Source organism: Chrysemys picta, chromosome 3 (assembly GCF_011386835.1).
Source record: "Chrysemys picta bellii isolate R12L10 chromosome 3, ASM1138683v2, whole genome shotgun sequence".
Lineage (NCBI taxonomy): Eukaryota > Metazoa > Chordata > Testudines > Emydidae > Chrysemys > Chrysemys picta.
The window spans coordinates 206,395,956-206,413,198 of record NC_088793.1 but is presented as its reverse complement, the minus strand read 5'-3'; the positions used below and the strand labels follow the sequence as shown (position 1 = coordinate 206,413,198).

The 17,243-nt window shown below is 57.1% G+C and overlaps 1 protein-coding gene across 16 annotated transcripts in view; it reads left to right on the top strand.

Moving 5' to 3' along the window:
• KLC4 (kinesin light chain 4) overlaps positions 1–15,994 on the top strand; it is a 51,895-nt gene extending 35,901 nt beyond the window's left edge. For 11 of the 16 annotated variants that reach the window (XM_005293498.5, XM_005293499.5, XM_005293500.5 and 8 more), the window contains 3 exons: positions 12,689–12,813; positions 13,302–13,359; positions 15,086–15,994. In XM_005293498.5, coding sequence (XP_005293555.1) covers positions 12,689–12,813; positions 13,302–13,359; positions 15,086–15,175 — 273 coding nt within the window. In that variant the 3' untranslated portion in view covers positions 15,176–15,994. Of the gene's footprint in view, positions 1–132; positions 2,488–12,688; positions 12,814–13,301; positions 13,360–15,085 lie in introns of those variants that run through there. The other 5 variants (XM_008167029.4, XM_024104172.3, XM_065589873.1 and 2 more) reach the window with 1 other exon arrangement.
• The last annotated feature ends 1,249 nt before the right edge of the window (positions 15,995–17,243 follow it).

The window sequence follows — 17,243 nt, the reverse complement described above, 5'->3', positions numbered from 1 at the left end:
GTGCCCAGTTGCAGGACAGCTGTGTGTTCTGTCTCTGCCTGGGCTGGGGCATGACCCACGCCTGTCCCCCAGGGTTACCTCCAGCCTCACTATGGCCTTGTAAATGATGTCTTTCTCCTCTCTGTGCACTAGGCTTAAATGCCTCCTGAGACTCCCTCTTTCCCTTCCACTACAATCACCTGGATGTATGTGTTGTACCTTCCGACTTTTCCTCCGCACCATCCCTCCTTCCACCGCTCCTGCTTTCCTCGGCAAGGACTCCACGCCAGTCCCCAGCCTACCTTCCCAGCGCGCGAGGGGCGCCACAGCACCTGCAGAGGAGCGCCTGGCTGCAGGGGTTCAGCCGCTGCACTCTGTCAGCCAGCGAGAGAGCAGGAAGAATCTGCGTGGAGCTGCCCACGCCCCCTGGCCAGGGCAGGGCCGCTGCAGGGATCCCTGTGCTTCTGTCCTTGTGTCACTGGGGCCTGGCCTGCTGATGGAAAGTGTCCTCGCTTCCTGGGTGTGCACCACACGCCCCCATCATCCCCCAGACTGTTCTGCACACGCACACCCCCTCCACCCCGAGCCTGCCAGCCTACTCCCTGCTCTTCCCCTAGCTGCCAGGGCACAGGGAGGCTAGGGGGGTACTGTTTGGGGTGTGCAGGCCTGGGCCGCGTGGGGATCTCTGCTGGGCTGTGTGTGGGCACTTTGTTCCCTGCAGCCTTGTATCACGTTAGAATGGGCCTCTGTCTAGCACCACAGAGGCCTGGGCGAGCAAGGGTGGCTCTGGGCTGTGGGCTCTAAGGCCCTGCTCTGACTCTGGGCTCTGACTGGGATGAGGACTGAAAAAGGTGCCATGGCTGAGGCGAGCTACAGGGGCTGTTGATCCAGATTCCCAGTCAGGGTTGGGGGCAGCGGCTGAAGGGGCTCGGGGAGACGGGGGCTGCGGGACGCGGACATGGGCCAAGCACTGCTGTGTGTGGCTTGTTCAGTCCTGGCCTCTCTGCTGAGACCGGGCTGTTCAACTGGGCTCCATTCTGGCCCTGGGGTGACCGTGCTGAGAAAACGTTTGGGAGGGGACGGGGAGTGAGGGGTGAAGCAGCATGTGCACTGCTGCTCCTTTAAAAGGAAGGGAGCAGGGAATGAAGGAGCAGAGGCTGGAGCCATGTGTAGCCACCGTGGCAAGGGAAGGGAGCAGGCAGGCCCCAGCTGGAGCTCCCAGCCGAGAGGGACAGCAGGAGGCCCACACGGCATGGGGGCGCTCCACCTGCGGCAGGGTGAATTGCTTTTGGGAGGAGCAGTAGGGAGGGCTGAGAGGACGCGGGGGGACGGAGGGAGAGATGGGATGAGTTCTGGGGGCTGGCTGTAGGGAGGTAAGGGGGTGGTGGGGGAGGAGGCAGAGCAGGGCATGTTTCTGAGGCACAGGGTGGGAGTTGGACTGGGGAGTCCCCACTTCCTTCGCCCAGCCCAACTCGTGCCCAGACAGCAGTCTCGACCCAGGCAGGCCTTAGGGACCCGGGCTGGGAGCTGCATTCAGACTCCCGGGTCACTGCCTTGCACTTAGGAGGAGGCTACCGGATGGTGGGGGAATGTATCCACGCCTTGCCCCTCCCGATCGTGGCCCTGGAAAGGTTGGTTATCCCCCTGCTGCAGCCAGAGGGGCTGATGCTGAGACCACAGCTCCCTTCAGACAGGACCCAAGCAGCCGGCAGCAGGACTGGCTCCCAGTCCAACAGCAGGGGCGTAGAGAAGAGAGCTAGGCGCTGCCTGTCGCTGTCACAGGGGCCATGGGAGCAGGCAGGCTGCAGCAGCCTAGAAGGGGTCTCCTAGGACCCTCTGCACAAGAGGATGCAGTGTGGGGGGCTGCCTTGCAAGGGGGGCATTTGCCTGGGGGGGTTGCTTGCCCCAAGGCTCGGTAGCCCAGGATGGGTTGCCTGGCAAGGAGGGACGTTAGCCCTGGAGCTCTGTGCCCTAGTAGGGGTTGCAGGGCAGGGCTCTGTGTGGCCTGTGAGAAAGCTGACCCTTGCAGCTGGCAGCCCCTCTAGGCCCTGGCATCCAGTGGAGGGGGGAGGGGAGTCTACTTCAGGGAGCCAGAGTCCTGTTAATGCCAGCTGCCCAGCAGGTGCTCCCTTCCTGTCCTGAGTGCAGAGGCGCCCCTGCTGTGGGGTGCTGGGCTCCCAGCTCACTCCCTGGTAGCCTGCAGGCCAGTGCCCACGCGACTGTGCTCCAGCCCTAAGCAAGGCCGGGGCCAGGACACTGTGAGGAAGCCTCTCGGTGGCTGCTTCCCCCAGAGAGCCGTAAACCAGCCCCTGCTCCTGCATCTCCTCCAACCATGCCTTGGGCCCCTGCATGGCTGTGCCCTCCACCTGCACCGGGTTATCCAGCAGCCTGCTTCTGGCACTGGGCGTGGGGAGCGCCTCTGCCGCGGCGCGTCTCTCTGACGTGAACTGGGGCTCCCCGCCGATGCTGTGAACTAACGTACCTCCAATTAAAGGCAGCCAGACCTGACCTGCTGCCCTGTGCTTCTTTCCATGCGACACACGCTAGGCCCCCCCGGCTCTGCCGGTACTTGGACTGACGCTGCCCCCTCCTTCCTTGGGCCGGGGGTGCTGCAGCTGCCCAGCCCTGACCCACCCCAGCTTTCCCAACACGTTTCCAGGAGTAGGGGTGTGTGTGGGGATGGTGTGTCTGTGTGGGGGAGGCGTCACGGCGTGGGATGGGAGATGCACCTGAGCACGGTAATACTTAGATGCAAAGGGGAATGAGTGAGCGAGCCCCTTGAACAGATGGAGGGCCGGAGGCTCGGACACCTCATGGTCATGTTTCCCAAAGCGGGGCCCCCCCCGTAGGTGGCTCGGGGCAGGCTCTGGTTTCCAGGGGCGCTCAGCACTCCCATCGATGGGAGCACCTCTGCGCAAACAGGCCTGGGCTACCTCCGGCTGGGCATCCTGAGCATGGGGCCGCGCTGGAAACCGTTGCTCTAAAGGAGTTGGCCATGATCACGCCAGGGAACAAACCCAAGCTGTCCTGACTCCCGGTCCTGGGGCCTAGCCGTGGCACTCGGCTGCCTCCCCCTGCCTGGTCGGAGTCCCCAACCGGCCCTAGGAGACTGCGCAGCAGGGCTGGGAATGAGCTCCCCCAGCAGATACACAACGGGAGGCAGTTCCCAGAGGCTGGCGGGCTGAGTTCAGCCTTGGCCAAGCAATGACACAGGGCTGATGAAAGCTACAAGCAGGAATGTTGTAGTGAGGTGGGGGGAGCTGGTGTGAGGGCACAGTGCCATTCACTTGGCAATTGCCAGCTCTGGGTGAGCCAGGGCCCACCTCCAATGAGAGCTAGGGCCGGCTGCCCCACAGCAGGCTGGAAGAAACCCTACAGGAGTAGCGGTGGGCTAACCAACGGCAGTTTCCTCCTGACCCCATTAGCTAGAGGGTGGCTCATGCCTTGAGGCAGGAGGGTGTATCCCTGCCCGATCCTTTCTTTAACTCCCCACTGCTGTAGCCAGAGTAGTAGCCAGTCCTTGGCTGAATACTGCTAAGCATTTGGCCTCAACTGCCAAATTGGAGGGTGGGTGGGGGGCAGAGAAGAGCCATAAATCGGATGAGGGCTGGTCTGCTGGAGAAAATGCCTCCCAGTGAGAGACTGGCAGAGCTCAGGCTGTTCAGTTTCTCATGAAAGAGACTGAGAGGGGACTCGAAACTGGCCCCTTGTGTTACGGGAGTGGATGAATAACCATGCCCACCCTGCCCTTCTGCACGGCGTGTCCCTTTGGTGGGTCCCCTCGGATTCATCTCCTCTCTGGAGTAAATATTATCTGTATTACTGTAGCAACTCGTGGTCCTACCAGCCTGGCCCCGTTGTGCTGGGGGCTGTGCAGACCTGTAGGAAGAGCGTCCCTGTCCCAGAGCGCTTACAGTCTACGCAGGCCCAGGCTTTCCAGCCTCTCTCCAGAGGAGTTTTTCCAGGCCCTTGACCAGTCTCACTGCATGTCATTAACTCTCTATATTCTGCGCTCTCCTGTCTCAGGTGAGGGGAGCAGGGCCGCGCACTGTATCCAGCTGAGGCTGAACAATGGATTTAACTGTCATTTTCAGCATTATTCTCCATCCCATTCCTTGGCCGCCCTAATGTATTTTTTCTTGTTTGACCATTGACAGAGGTTTTCATTGAGCTTCTTACAGAGACACACAGTCCTGCTCCCTGAGAGGCGACAGTGACATTAGAACTCTTTGAGGTATAGGAGTAGCTACAGTTATTCCTTCTAATAAGCAGGGAGTCCTGACTCCCCGATCGCTGCATCGCCACCTGACCACCTGTCCCCTGTAGCAGAAGGAAGAGGGCTGGCACAAAAAGACGTTTGACCTGTGCTAGAAAGCCGAGGTAGGGCTGGGCCCAGTAAACGGTTCGGTACAGAGCATTAGAAGTGCCAGGCTAAGACCAGGGCTTTACTGTCGCCGTTTCCCTATGACCATTTAGAACTGAGTACAGTGAGTGAGGAGCTCCCCTCCCAATGTGCGTTACCGTGCGTTTGTCACCAGGACTGTCATCACCCGTCCTGCCCATTCCTAGAGCCAGGTCAGGTCCTTCTGTCTCCTCGGGTCTAGACACGCCTCAGTCACTTTCATGTCATCGGTAAAGCTGCCACTTAGTGTGACATGCAGTTTGTGTTCATACAGAGTGTGCTCTAGTCCTCTGCACTCAGCTGTCATCATCAGAGCCTGCAATCCCACAGCCACAGTGCTGGGCCCCACCCCTGGGCGTGAGCTGCTCCGCCTGTACCATTTGTAACCAGCTATGCTGCAGTGATTCTGGTAATGTCACGCTTTGCATTATGCTGGCACCCACAGGTAGCTGCCTGTCTGACCGGAGTGCTCCTCCAGCTCCTAGTTCAAATTATCCCCCCACCCCGCATTCCTGTTAGTTTTCTGTGCCGGCAGCACTTGGGCTGGGGGGACCCCCCTCAGCCCTGCTGGAGAGGCTGTCTGTCCCATCCACACACAGAAATAACCCCCCTCTTCATACCATCTTCTCCTCAGTGCACTGAGACACTGAAGCTCCCTCTGTGCATAGACCTGAAAGTTTTATTCCTAGCAATCTAAATGTACCTTCACTTCCTGCTGTCACTATGTGCCAAGACCGGACTCCTCCCCAGCACTAGCTACACGTCTGTCTAAATGCCTTACAACATCCTCTGTCCGGTAGGCAAGTCCCAGTCATCAGATACTCTGCCCTCTGCATTCCTAATGGCTGAATCCCTCACGGAACAGCAGATGAGTCGGAGTCTGGAAAGCAAAGGCAGAACAAGATCCAGTGGCTGGAAACGGAGGCAAATTCAGCGTAGAAGTAAGGTGGACATTTTCAACATTGAGGGTAATTAACCACTGGACCAGTTCACCATGGGATGCAGTGGTTCCTTCCCCACTGGGAGTCTTTCCATCAAGACTGGATGTTTTTCTGAAAGCTCCGCTCTAGCCCAGCCAGAAGGCCGGGCTGGGTTCAGGTGTCACTGGGTGAGGTGCTGTGACCTGTGTTCTGCTGGAGGTCAGGAGAGATGATCACAGCGCTCCCTGCTGGCTGTGTGTGTGTGGAGTGATCGCCTTGGCACATGAGGAACGTGAGCTGCTTCTGTCTCTGCTAGAGCAGGGGCCCCAGCAGAGAGTTTTCTCTCCAGCTCACCCATGTCCCCTCCCATCCCAGGACTGGCTTCCCCAGTGGAATATCAGAGCAGCCACTCTGAGGTGGGCTTGCTCCACCCTCTTCCTAGTCAGCATCTCCTCAGCTCCAGCCTCCCTCACTGCAGGATGCTGGGTAACATCTCGCAAAGGGGCTCGGCTAGGCTAGAGACAGGCTTTAGTCTCTAGAGCGAGGGCCCTGCAGGCTTCGTGAGCCCCCCACACTCAGCTGCCGCGTGGGACTTTCTGGAAGGGACTAATGGCACTTCCTGACGAGGGAGACCCCTGTATACAGCAGCCTCCATTTTACAAACCCTGACGCTTTACTCCAAGGGTTTATCTGCCCCCCTGTTATTGTGAAGGGCCTTTGGGGGTGAGCGCCACAGCGCTCTCCTGTGCAGCGTGGGGAAGGGTCTGCCCCAGCATGCAGAGCTGGCAAATGCACCAGCAGCCGCTTCTCTCAGCTCCAGCCAGAGGGGCTGCCTGGCACCACAGCAAGTAGGACGTGGGTAGCCAACCGTGGTTTTCCCTGCCACTGCCCCCGTGTGAGGGCAGAAAGCCAAGTGCTAGCGTGAGCATTGGGGGAGATGGTGCTGGGGGGCAGGCTGCTAGATTGGCTGTTAGTGAAGTACTCAGATAGACCACTGAAATCCTGGCCTTCCACTTGAAGAAAGTTAACCTGGTCCCCCGTCGGCTGCCAGGACACCCACCCCAGGATGCCTGGGCATGGACATGTGGGGAGTCATTTGCATCCAATGCAAACAGCCCATGGACCTCAGAGCACAGGTGCAGCATCTTGAGGCCAGAGCCGCTGAACTGGAGGAGCAGTGAGAGCTGAAGCTATTCCAGAGGTGACAAAAAGGGCTGTTGCAGAGCGCGTCTGCCTTCCCCCATCCTCTCGGCGCTGCAGTCAGGCCCGTGGCGGGAGGGGATGCAGGGCATATCCTCCTAGATAGAACCCACCTTCCAGCAGAGACAGTGGAGGCTGATCAATCCTCATGGACTGAGAAGGTCACTCCAGGGACTGGCATTGGAGCTGGGAGCTTCCATAGGGGATTTTGATCACTGCATATGGGGAGACTGGGAGAACTGTTGGGTGTTTTGCCTAGGTAGCGTAGTGGGAGGAGAAGGGAGAGGTCCTGGAAGCTATATTTCAATCACTACAAAGAAAGCCTGGACCAAGGGCCTCTGACAGAGCCTTCTTTGAAATGCTTTTAGCTCCACACACAGGGCTGGCTAAGCATCGGGGCAGGGGCAGGGTGAGGTCACAGAGGGAAATGGTGTTGTTATCAAACTGGCAGACCCAGAAGTTAAGAATAGGCATACAGTCAAAAGTAACGCCACCCCACCCCACCAGTGAGAAGCAAAGGACCAACCTAGGGAAATTAGAATTCCTAGCCCGGTGAGAGGAGCTTGATGGTATATTGGCACAGGGTGGAACGACCAATATCCATGGACAAGTGTGAGCAGGGTAGGACCCACCTCTGCAGGGAGGTGGAGGAGTAGTGCCAGAACTGAAGGGTTCAGTGGAACCTAATGGGTGGCATTTCTGAGTGTCAAGGACCACACAGCACAGCTGGTATACAGACATACTCCACATCTGAAGAATATAGATCTAACAGTACATCAAAGAGGCAACTCGGTGTAATGCAACAATAATCATGGGAGACTTCCCACATAGCCCCTGGTCAGATGGCGCCGCAGGACCTCGATCAGAGAAGCAATTCCTTTCAGTGACTGCTTCTGGGGAGGTATCTCCAGAGCACCCCAGGGGCGAGTCCCGAGTAGCACACAGCAGTTGGCTCAAGAAGGGAGAGTAGATGAGCTCTGTCATAGCGACCAAAATGCCACCACGCAGGGGAGGACAGTCACCAAAGCCTGGCACATTGAGACTACAAGTAAGATGGGCATTTAAAGAATGAGGAAGCTGCTCAAAGAGGCAGTAGAGTCAAAAATAAAGAAGCCAAGCCCCATAGATTTGGATTCTACTGAAGGAAGCAATGACAGAGTCTCAGAGGGAGAGCAGGAAGTAAACCCATCTGGCTAAATGGCTGGGTTAAGAGGTTACTCAAGCCAAAGAGACCTCTCAGAAATGAGTGAAGTCAGTAAGAAGGAGCATGCATCACAGTAGACAAAAGTTGAGGAACCAACCAGGCTAAGAAGGAATCTGAAGAGCAAGTGCCCAAAAGTATTAAAAATAAACCAGGGGTATGTAAGCAGATCACAAGCAGGAATTGTGTGAGGGAAGTGGTGGGTCCACTGGACCACCTCGAGTCAGAGGGAGCAAATACAGAAGAGGAGGGTGTTGCTGAGACGCAAAAGGATTTCTTCACCCAAGTCTTCATGGCTGACGATGTTGTGGAAATTCCCACCCTGGACCTGCTGTATCAGGGATTGAGGGATCAGAAGGAAAGATGCTGGATCATACCAATATTAAAGAGCAATGAGCCTCTGGTACCAGGTGGTACTGCCAAGAGCTCTAACCCAGGGGCCGTCTCAACCAGTGGCCAAGAATGAACAACAGTTCAGAGGAGAGTCCGTGAAATCCCATAAAGGACAATTAGGGGGTAACTTGTGCAGAGGAGTCTCCCTAAACCCAGGCCCTTAGTGGCTGGATTCCCACCACCCGTTGAAATTAGCTACCTCACTGGAGGGCTGGAGGATAGGACGTTTTCTGTTTTCACAAAGGCTACAGGAATGATCCTGCAAATGACAGACCAGGGCCCACACTTCAGGCTCAGCTGACTAGGTTGAAATTATAATTAAAAGTAGAATGAGCTAATTTCTCGATAAATGTTAGCTATATGGGACTAACCAGCATGGCTTTTGCACAGAACGTTCATCGAGTCCAAGGCCAGAAAGGACCACTGTGCTGATCTAGTCTGTCCTGGATAGCACAGGCCATAAGACTTCCCCAAAATAATTCCTAGAGCAGAGCTTTCAGAAAAACATTTGGCCTTGATCTGAAAATTTCCAGTGATGGAGAATCCAGCATGACCCTGGGTAAGTTGTTCTACTGGTTAATTACTCTCCCTGTTAAAAATGTACATCTTACTTCTGGTCTGAATTTGTCCAGCTTCAACTTCGAGCCATTGGATTGTGTTTAGCTTTGTCAAGACCAGAGAGAGAACTATGAGGGACCTCAGAGGGACCCAGCCAAGCTAGGAGAATGCGCTACACAGTGGTAACAATAGTCAATGCTGACAGATCCAAGGTAATACACTTGGAGATAATCATCTGACCGATTCCTCCACCTGCCTGGGTTCTGAAATAACTGGAACCACCCAGGAAAGAGACCGGAGCGGCATTGTCAGCAGCTCTGTGAAATGCAGAATGGAATGGCAAGTCCTACTGCAAGCATTTTAGTGGCAGTATAGAAATCCATGGTGCACTGTCACCTGTGGTGCTGTGTGCAGTGTGGGGCACCCTGTTGAGAAAACACTGGAGCAGAAATAGCAGGGATTTGGAGATGGCATTACAAATTATTAGAGGCCTGGAAAAACTTCTGTAAGTGGAGACTGCAAAGTTTGACTGATTAGCAAGACAGGGAATATGACAGATTCTAGATCAGTGAATGGCACAGGGACGGGGCCATTCGGGTGTAGGAGACTGGCTTGGAGTGGGATAGAAACCATAGTGCTTCAGGAAATGACTTTGCCCCTGACTGCCCATTCCTTTGCACAGGTTATCCCCCTATTGTCCTTTATGGGGTTTCATGGACTCACCTCTGAATTGGCTGCTCCTGGCTGGCGTGAGAGAGGGACCCGGGGCTGGCTAGCTGGGCCCAGGCGCTGATCCGGCCCGATGCTTCCATTTTGAACAGCTCACTGTTCCCAAGCCCTGGCATAGGAGAAATACATTATTATTACACCTGTCAAGCTCTTTGGAGCAGGGCCTTACCAAATGTGTCTTACCACATGTACAGCACCTAGCACAGTGCCAGCTGGGGCATCTAGGTGCTGCCTTATACATATATTGTTTGCTCTAGAGAGGAGATGGATTAGAGGGGACGCGGCAAAGGGACAAAAAGTACTGAAGGGCAAAGAGAAGGGTGGGCAAGCGGGTGTGGCCGTTCACCAGCTCCTGTAGCACAAGAACAAGGGGACAGTCATTAAAACTGAAAGGTGGCAAATTCACAGCTGAGCAAAGGCAAGACTCACACAAAACACAGTTGGTGTGCGGAACTCACTGCCACAAGATAGTGGTGACGCTAGGAGCTTAGCAGGATTTGAAAAAGGATTGGACACTCAGCTGGCGTAGGATAACTAAGCTGGAGTCACACTCATAAGGATCTTTACAATCCAAAAGCTTTGGAAGGGATCTAGCCCCTGTTTAAGGGGGTCGGGTGGTCACACCGGCCTGTCCTGCCGCACAGCGTTGTCCCATGTCCGAGCAGACGTGAGCAGAGGTGTTGGCTGCCATGACGCTGAACTTGGTTTGTGCTGCTCTCCATTGGTCTCTGCCCTGGGGTTAGCGTGGGGACAACTCTCCTGCCTGTTCACAGCAGGGCGCAGACGTGGTACCGCTGTGTGGTGCAGGCCAAGCTTAGCTGATGTGCCCTCTGCGCAGCTTATCCTGTCTTTGCCCGGTGCCCCTTGCCTCTCCCTCGGGACCAGCTGGTTCTGACAAGTGTCAGCGATGGGACGCTGCTCTGATCGGGCCTGGCAATTGCCATGTTGTGTTCCCAGCTCTGGGGTTGACTTGCTGGGTGACCTGGGGCACTGCTTCTCTGTGGGCCAGTGCCAGCCTTGCCCTTTGCCAAGGGAGGGCAGATCCCCTCCAGCACCGCCCCAGATACTGTCAGTGCTGCCGGGGGGGTTGTGTGCCCTCCACCAGGCCCCGCACCTGAGAAATGCTCTTGGCAGAGCAAAGCTGGGCACACAGCAGCCCCCAGGTGAGCCCTGGCAAGGGACATGGGGGGTGTTGCTTCCAGTAGGGTGTGGGGAGGAGAGAGAGCTGTGGGGTTTCAGATGGGGATGAAAACTGGACCAAAGGGAGTGACACTGGGCCCTTGACCCCAGCTTGTGGAGTCCTGAGCGACAACACAGGGCAGCCTAGGTATCACTGGTCCTGCTGGGACATGTCCCGGTCAGCTCCTGCAAGGGGATGAGGGAAGCCAGCCTGCCCTATGGGTGAAATGCAAAAAAACAAATGGCACACACCCCACCACCACCACCACATGGCAAGCCTGCTGCAATCCCACCCCCCAACCACAAGGCAACTCTGCAACCCCCTGCTTCAACAGCCACCTATAGTATCTAGGGGATAACACAGATAGATAAGATTGAGAACATCATTCTCTTACCTTGGTCGTGTTTCTCCAAGGTGCTTTGTTTGTGTCCGTCTTCACTGAGATTATTTTTTCCCAGACTGCAGTGATTCTATATTTTAACTAGAGACTTGAATGTGAACATTTTGGGATTTTATATATAAAGAAAATCCATTGAATCTATTTCTTGAATTGATATTTGCCATTTGAGTTTGCCAATTCCAGCAATTTCTTATTATTAACAGCAACATCGTAGCATCTTTAGCTGGACACAGACACTTTTAATATTAGATATCCCTGTGTATGGTGATAATAATGCAAAACTTTAAACCCATGTAAAAAACCCCAAAAGATTAAATTATTTTTCTGGCAACTGGCAAATCCATAAAAAACCAGCCAGGCCGGTCAAATACCAGCCAGGTGATAACCCTACTAGCAGGCCTCCCGGGGCAGCTCTGCTGGGACCTGCAACGCCCTGTGGCCCCAGGGCAGCCATGGTGGTCCCACAACCCCTCAGGGTAGCTCTGCTGGGATCCCCAATTCCCTGTGGCCCTAGGGAGCTGAGATGGGCCCATGGCCCCCTGTGGCCCCAGGGTAGCTGAGCTGGGCCCCATGGTGGTCCTACACCCATGCTGGGCCTGTGGCCCCTTCTCTATTCTGCCCTATCTCAGTCCAACACAAACAGCCAAGGGCTGCGAGAGCCACAGGTCAGCAGGCTCCAAGAGGAGAAGCCATGGGCAGGCTGCAGAGCAGAAAGCCAAGAAACACCCCTTGAAGTGGAGATGCCAGCGGGAGTGATCTTTAGCAGGGCCAAGCCGGTGCCAAGCACACCCATTACTCCGAGAGGGAAAGCCCTCCTCGGGGCGGGCACTCCACGCTCCTCCCCTGAGCGCTGTCAGGTCCCTCAGACCAGACCCTCCTAACCCCTCGTCTGTTAGGAGCCCAGGCAGAGACAGAGGCTTTCAGTACAGCACTCTCCTGCCTGGTCCTGGGAGAGGGCGAAATGCCAGGGCAGGAGTCAGACCAGGAGCAGGCGTGATCAAAGGGAAGAAGAGGGTGGGCAGGAGGGAGAGGAGCAGGCACCCCAGCCCCCCAGGATGAACTGCAAAGCTCCTTTCAGCATACACCAACCCCAGCCCCAGCTCTGTCCAGCAGGCCCCGGCACGGCTCCGTCCAGCGTGCTCGTCAGAGAGCAACAGCCCGGCCGGAGGAGCTCACTGGGGTCCTCGCTGCCACCCGGGGTCAGTCCCACAGCCCCTCTCTGGGGACGTCTGGGGACTCTGGCTCCCCCTGCGTGTGATCCGCAAAGGGGTTCAGTCTCCACAGATGGGTGTCCTCGTGCGGGGCGCTTGTGGAGCAGTCCGGGAGGGGCTCCCCTGCTAACTGCACGGGATGGCCGGTCACTTGGAATTCCAGAGGCGGGGGGGGTCTCTGTGGGAATCACGCCACCAGCATCCCACTAGCCTCCTGCCCCAGGTTAGAGGGCACCAGGGTGAGTTGGCGATTGGTCTATCGTGTTGATTTCCCTGTGCTGAGTGACACTGATTGGCATCAGTGCCCGGCTTGTCTGAGGCTTTCCCTGCTCAGTACGGGCTGTGCTTGGCTCTGAGGGTGGAGTTTGGGGGGTGCCGACTCCGAGAGGCTCCGTTCTGTTTGTATTTAGATCTTAGTGAGCCTGTGGTGTTTGCACTGGGGGACTGCAGCCTTCCCTTGGCATGGGGTGCAGTCCCTGCACTCGGCAGCCATCTCACGGCCTCTCTCTCTGCAGGATGGCAGCGGTGCCCTCCAGCGCAGCGGCTCCCTGGGGAAGATTCGGGACGTGCTGAGGAGAAGCAGTGAAATGCTAGTCAAGAAGCTGCAGGGGAACATCCCCCTGGAGCCCAGGGACACAAAGTACGTGTCTCCCAAGGGGCCTGCATGCTCTCAGACGCATCGCTGCCTCTCAGGCCAGCCGGAAACGCCGGCTTCATATGCCGGGGCTGCCCTTTCCTGGGGCTTTGCCTCTTTGGGAGCAGGGTCCCTGCACAGAGGGGTTTCTGCAGAGCCCTCTGGCCTGGGCCCTGGCGGCAGTAGCATGGAGGCTGAGCCCAGAGAAAACAGGGGGAGCAAGAGGCTCTCTCGTCCTGCCCATGTGCGGAGATGGGGACCCACGAAGTTCTAGGAGGGGCTGCAGGGATGGGCCTGGAGGTGGGGCTCTCTGGCCCCAGGGGAGGCAGGGTCTGCCAGGGAAATAGTGTATGTCCAAGCTCCTTTCCTCCTGCCCCTGTGCTGTCCGGCGGAGATGCGGGTGGTTGCCAGGCCGAGGGGTGGGAGGCGGCACCCCACGGGCAGGGGCAGGGGCTGAGCTCGAGAACTCACCCTTTTCCTCTTTCTTTTTGTAGCATGAAACGAGCAGCATCATTAAATCACCTGAATACATCCAGTGACAAGTCCTTCCAGGTGAGAGCTCGGCAACAAGCAGTGCCCACTGCCCCCAGCTCAGAGCCTGCGGGGCCTGGGAAAGCTGCCTGGTTACGCAGCGATGCGCATGGCCAGTCAAGGCTGCAAAGCCGCCTTTCTGAAATGAAATCCTCCCAGGCAGGATGAGGTGGGAACGCAACAGCCACCAGCTGTGCAGCATCAGGGGCAAAGGCCAGACAAGGAGTAAGATGCTAATAAACCAGCACTGGGTAGTGCCAGGGCAGCTTGGCCTCACAAACTGAGCCGGGCCGGGGCTGTGGGGGTACGGGCTGGGGGGAGGCGGGGCCGGGGCAGTGGGGGTACGGGCTGGGGGGAGGCGGGGCCGGGGGAGTGGGGGTACGGGCTGGGGGGAGGCGGGGCCGGGGCAGTGGGGGTATGGGCTGGGGGGAGGCGGGGCCGGGGCAGTGGGGGTATGGGCTGGGGGGAGGCGGCGCCGGGGGAGTGGGGGTATGGGCTGGGGGGAGGCGGGGCCGGGGCAGTGGGGGTATGGGCTGGGGGGAGGTGGGGCCGGGGCAGTGGGGGTATGGGCTGGGGGGAGGCGGGGCCGGGGCAGTGGGGGTACGGGCTGGGGGGAGGCGGCACCGGGGCAGTGGGGGTACGGGCTGGGGGGAGGCGGGGCCGGGGGAGTGGGGGTACGGGCTGGGGGGAGGCGGGGCCGGGGCAGTGGGGGTATGGGCTGGGGGGAGGCGGCACCGAGGGAGTGGGGGTATGGGCTGGGGGGAGGCGGGGCCGGGGCAGTGGGGGTATGGGCTGGGGGGAGGTGGGGCCGGGGCAGTGGGGGTATGGGCTGGGGGGAGGCGGCGCCGGGGCAGTGGGGGTATGGGCTGGGGGGAGGCGGGGCCGGGGCAGTGGGGGTATGGGCTGGGGGGAGGCGGGGCCGGGGCAGTGGGGGGTATGGGCTGGGGGGAGGCGGGGCCGGGGCTGTGGGGGTATGGGCTGGGGGGGGCATTGCTCCGTAGCCCAGCCCTGTGCCCAGTTAGGGAGCAGCACGGACAGGCTCTGGGAGGAGCCCTGGGCCATGTACGCCAGCGTCTGGGATAATTCAGGCTGGACAGTGATGTTCCAAGCCCATGAGTGAATCCGGCCCCAGGCTGGATTGTATGATTCCCTGGATGGGAGATTTGCTGCACAACGGTTTGCTGGAGTCTGAGCGTTTATTAAAAACAAAAACCGAGCCCGTGTTGTTGGAAGAAACTTTAAACATGGCAGAAGCATGACCGCTGCGTGTGCCTGCCTGGGTGTGCAGACAGCCTGAAACAGTAGCTGGAGGGGGCTGAACTGACTCATTTCTGTTGATGAGCTCGTGACTCTGGAACCTAGTGATGACAGTCACATGTCAACAGTCACGTATTCACTGATGATAACTTTAACCCCTCCCCCCCCACTAATGTGCTAAATCCATACTGCCCCCCTCCCCTCTGAGCCTCTCCCCAGGTGCCAAAGCCTCCAGCTTCCCCCAACAGCTCCTGTGATATTGTCCATTGTCACTATGAAAATCAGACGTGATGCCACTGAGATGGGGTTGGGGCATGAGCTATCCTGAATGGTCGCTGCTGCGGGCATCTGGCTGGGGGAGCTCAGAGGACATGGCCCCTTGGGCTCAGCTCAGAGCCGGGCAGGCAGCGCATTCCCCCCAGGAAGCTGTCCGGGCACGGGCCTGCATGCCGGGGATGTGGGATCTTGGACAGTGTGGTTTGTTTTTCAGGGTTCCCCTGGCCTCTGGGCAGAGAGGAGAGGCCTCAGTGCCAGCAGCGTGGATCTATCCTCTCACAGCTCCCTGCTCACCTCCAACTGACCCGCCTCCAGGCTCCTTTCTGCACCCCTCCTGGCTCCATCTCAGATGCTCCTGCTGCTTGACTGCGCCCTGTGGCTCCGGCACCGCCTCCAGGACCCCGCACTGCCTGACACTCCAGCTGCTCCCCCACAACCCGGAGCTCCAGCCTGCCCTGTCTCAGACACTGCCCCTGGAAGAGGTGTGCCCTTGCATGGGGTGGGGAGCACCAGCCACGAGACAACAGAGCCTCCCTCTGCCTGCTGCCTGCCTGGGCCTGGTACTTGCCAGGGACTAGCGGCTTTGGGGGCAGCACTTTCCTGTGGCTTTGGCTATCAGAACTGAGGGGTGGAGACTCCCCACTCCCTGGGGCTGGCTGAGAGGAGCGCCAAAACAGACCTCCGGGCTCCTTCACCATCCCCCCCGAGGCCTGTCCCTTCTGCAGTGAAGGGCTCACCCCACCTCAGCACTGCCCTCTCCTTAGTTATCAGCCACTCCCCGACCTCAGCACCACCCAGTGCCCGGGACTGGGGTTCTTCCGATTCAGCTCCCTGAGAACCAGAGAACGAGGCTGGAAGGGTCATGGCAACCCTGCGACCTTCCCGGGGAGTTCACCGATGGGATTCAGCCCAGGCGCTGACCCCATCGGGAATGTGTCCAGATCCCTACACCCCCATCCCTAGGAGCTCTGCAAGCCCAGTTCCTGATCTCGCTGTGTGGCCTGTGTCTGCCTTAGCATGGCGAGAGCAGTGCCTGGGCACTGGGGGAGCTGTGGGGTCATTGTTATCCATGATTTCCCTCTGATTGTGGTACTTTATTTTATTAAATAAAAAATCGCCGAAAGGACTGTGGTGAGAGCCTCCAAGCCAGTGGGGTGGGAGGGCTGGCTGCACTCGGACAAATACGGACAGCGGCTCCTAGCTATAGAGCTCAGTGGCTGAACCAAAGAAAAAGAGTGTTTCGGGTCAAACAAAACGTTTGGTTTTGGAGGGAATAACCTTTGAAACAAAAAGTTGTTTTGAATCAAAAAATCAAACATTTTAACTGTTTCTGAATTTTTGGATGAAACAATTCAGCAAATTGGACACGAATTTGTGAAATGTTTTGGTCGCTCCGAACATGCATTATTTGGTGAAAAAAAGTTTTGTCTGAAAAATGTTGCCCAGGCCTGGCTAGCCACAAGCGCTCGCATCCGCGTCTGTGCCGAGCCCCAGGTGCTGGAGATTGACACCTTACTAGGCCTGTCTGCAGACACAACCGGCAAGGGGAGAGGGAGGTTTGGTCTCACACCAGCCTCTGGCTACATGCAGATCCCTTGCTCTCAGCTGCTGTCTGCGTTAAACACATGGGAGGCTGCTGGGGGTGAAATGCCTGGTGGTCTCTCCAGCTTTCCATCCTGAACGTCCCAGTTGCAGGCTGTAGAGTTACAGAATGCAATACTGGATCCAACTGGGGGTGGGGGGTCCACCTAGTCCAGTACCCTGTCTCTGACAGGGGCGGTTGTGGAACACCCTGCCCCACGGAAAGCTTCCTCCTAACCCTATTAGTTACAGGCTGGCTTCTGCCATGAAGCATTAGGGTTTATAGTCCTTCCCAAACTCCAGTTGTTGTTGGTATTTATTATTATAACTCTGCGTATTGTTGTTACCCAATGAATGCCCCTGCCTTTTATGAATGCTGCTAAATGGGATTTAACAACAACATGTGACAGTGAGTTCCACAGGCTAATTGTGCATTATGAGAAAGAATGTTTCCTCTTACCAGGTTTGAATTTGCTGTCTTTTTACATCACTGTCACCTTGTTCTTGTGTTAAGAGAAAAAGTGGATAGAATTCTGCTCCTGATCTCCCCTCTTTGTCCCAGTCATTGTTTTATAGATTTTGATCATGTTCCCTCTTGTCTATTCTCTAACGTACACAATCCCAATCTTTTCAACCTGTCTCCATATGCGAGCTTGCCTGGGCCCTGATCATTCTCACTGCCCTTTTCTCAACCCCTCTAGTTCTGTAATATCCTGTATGAAACGGGGTGCCCTGTGCTGGTGAGACTGTCAATCATTTATGGAATGGCATTATGACAGTCCATATTATTC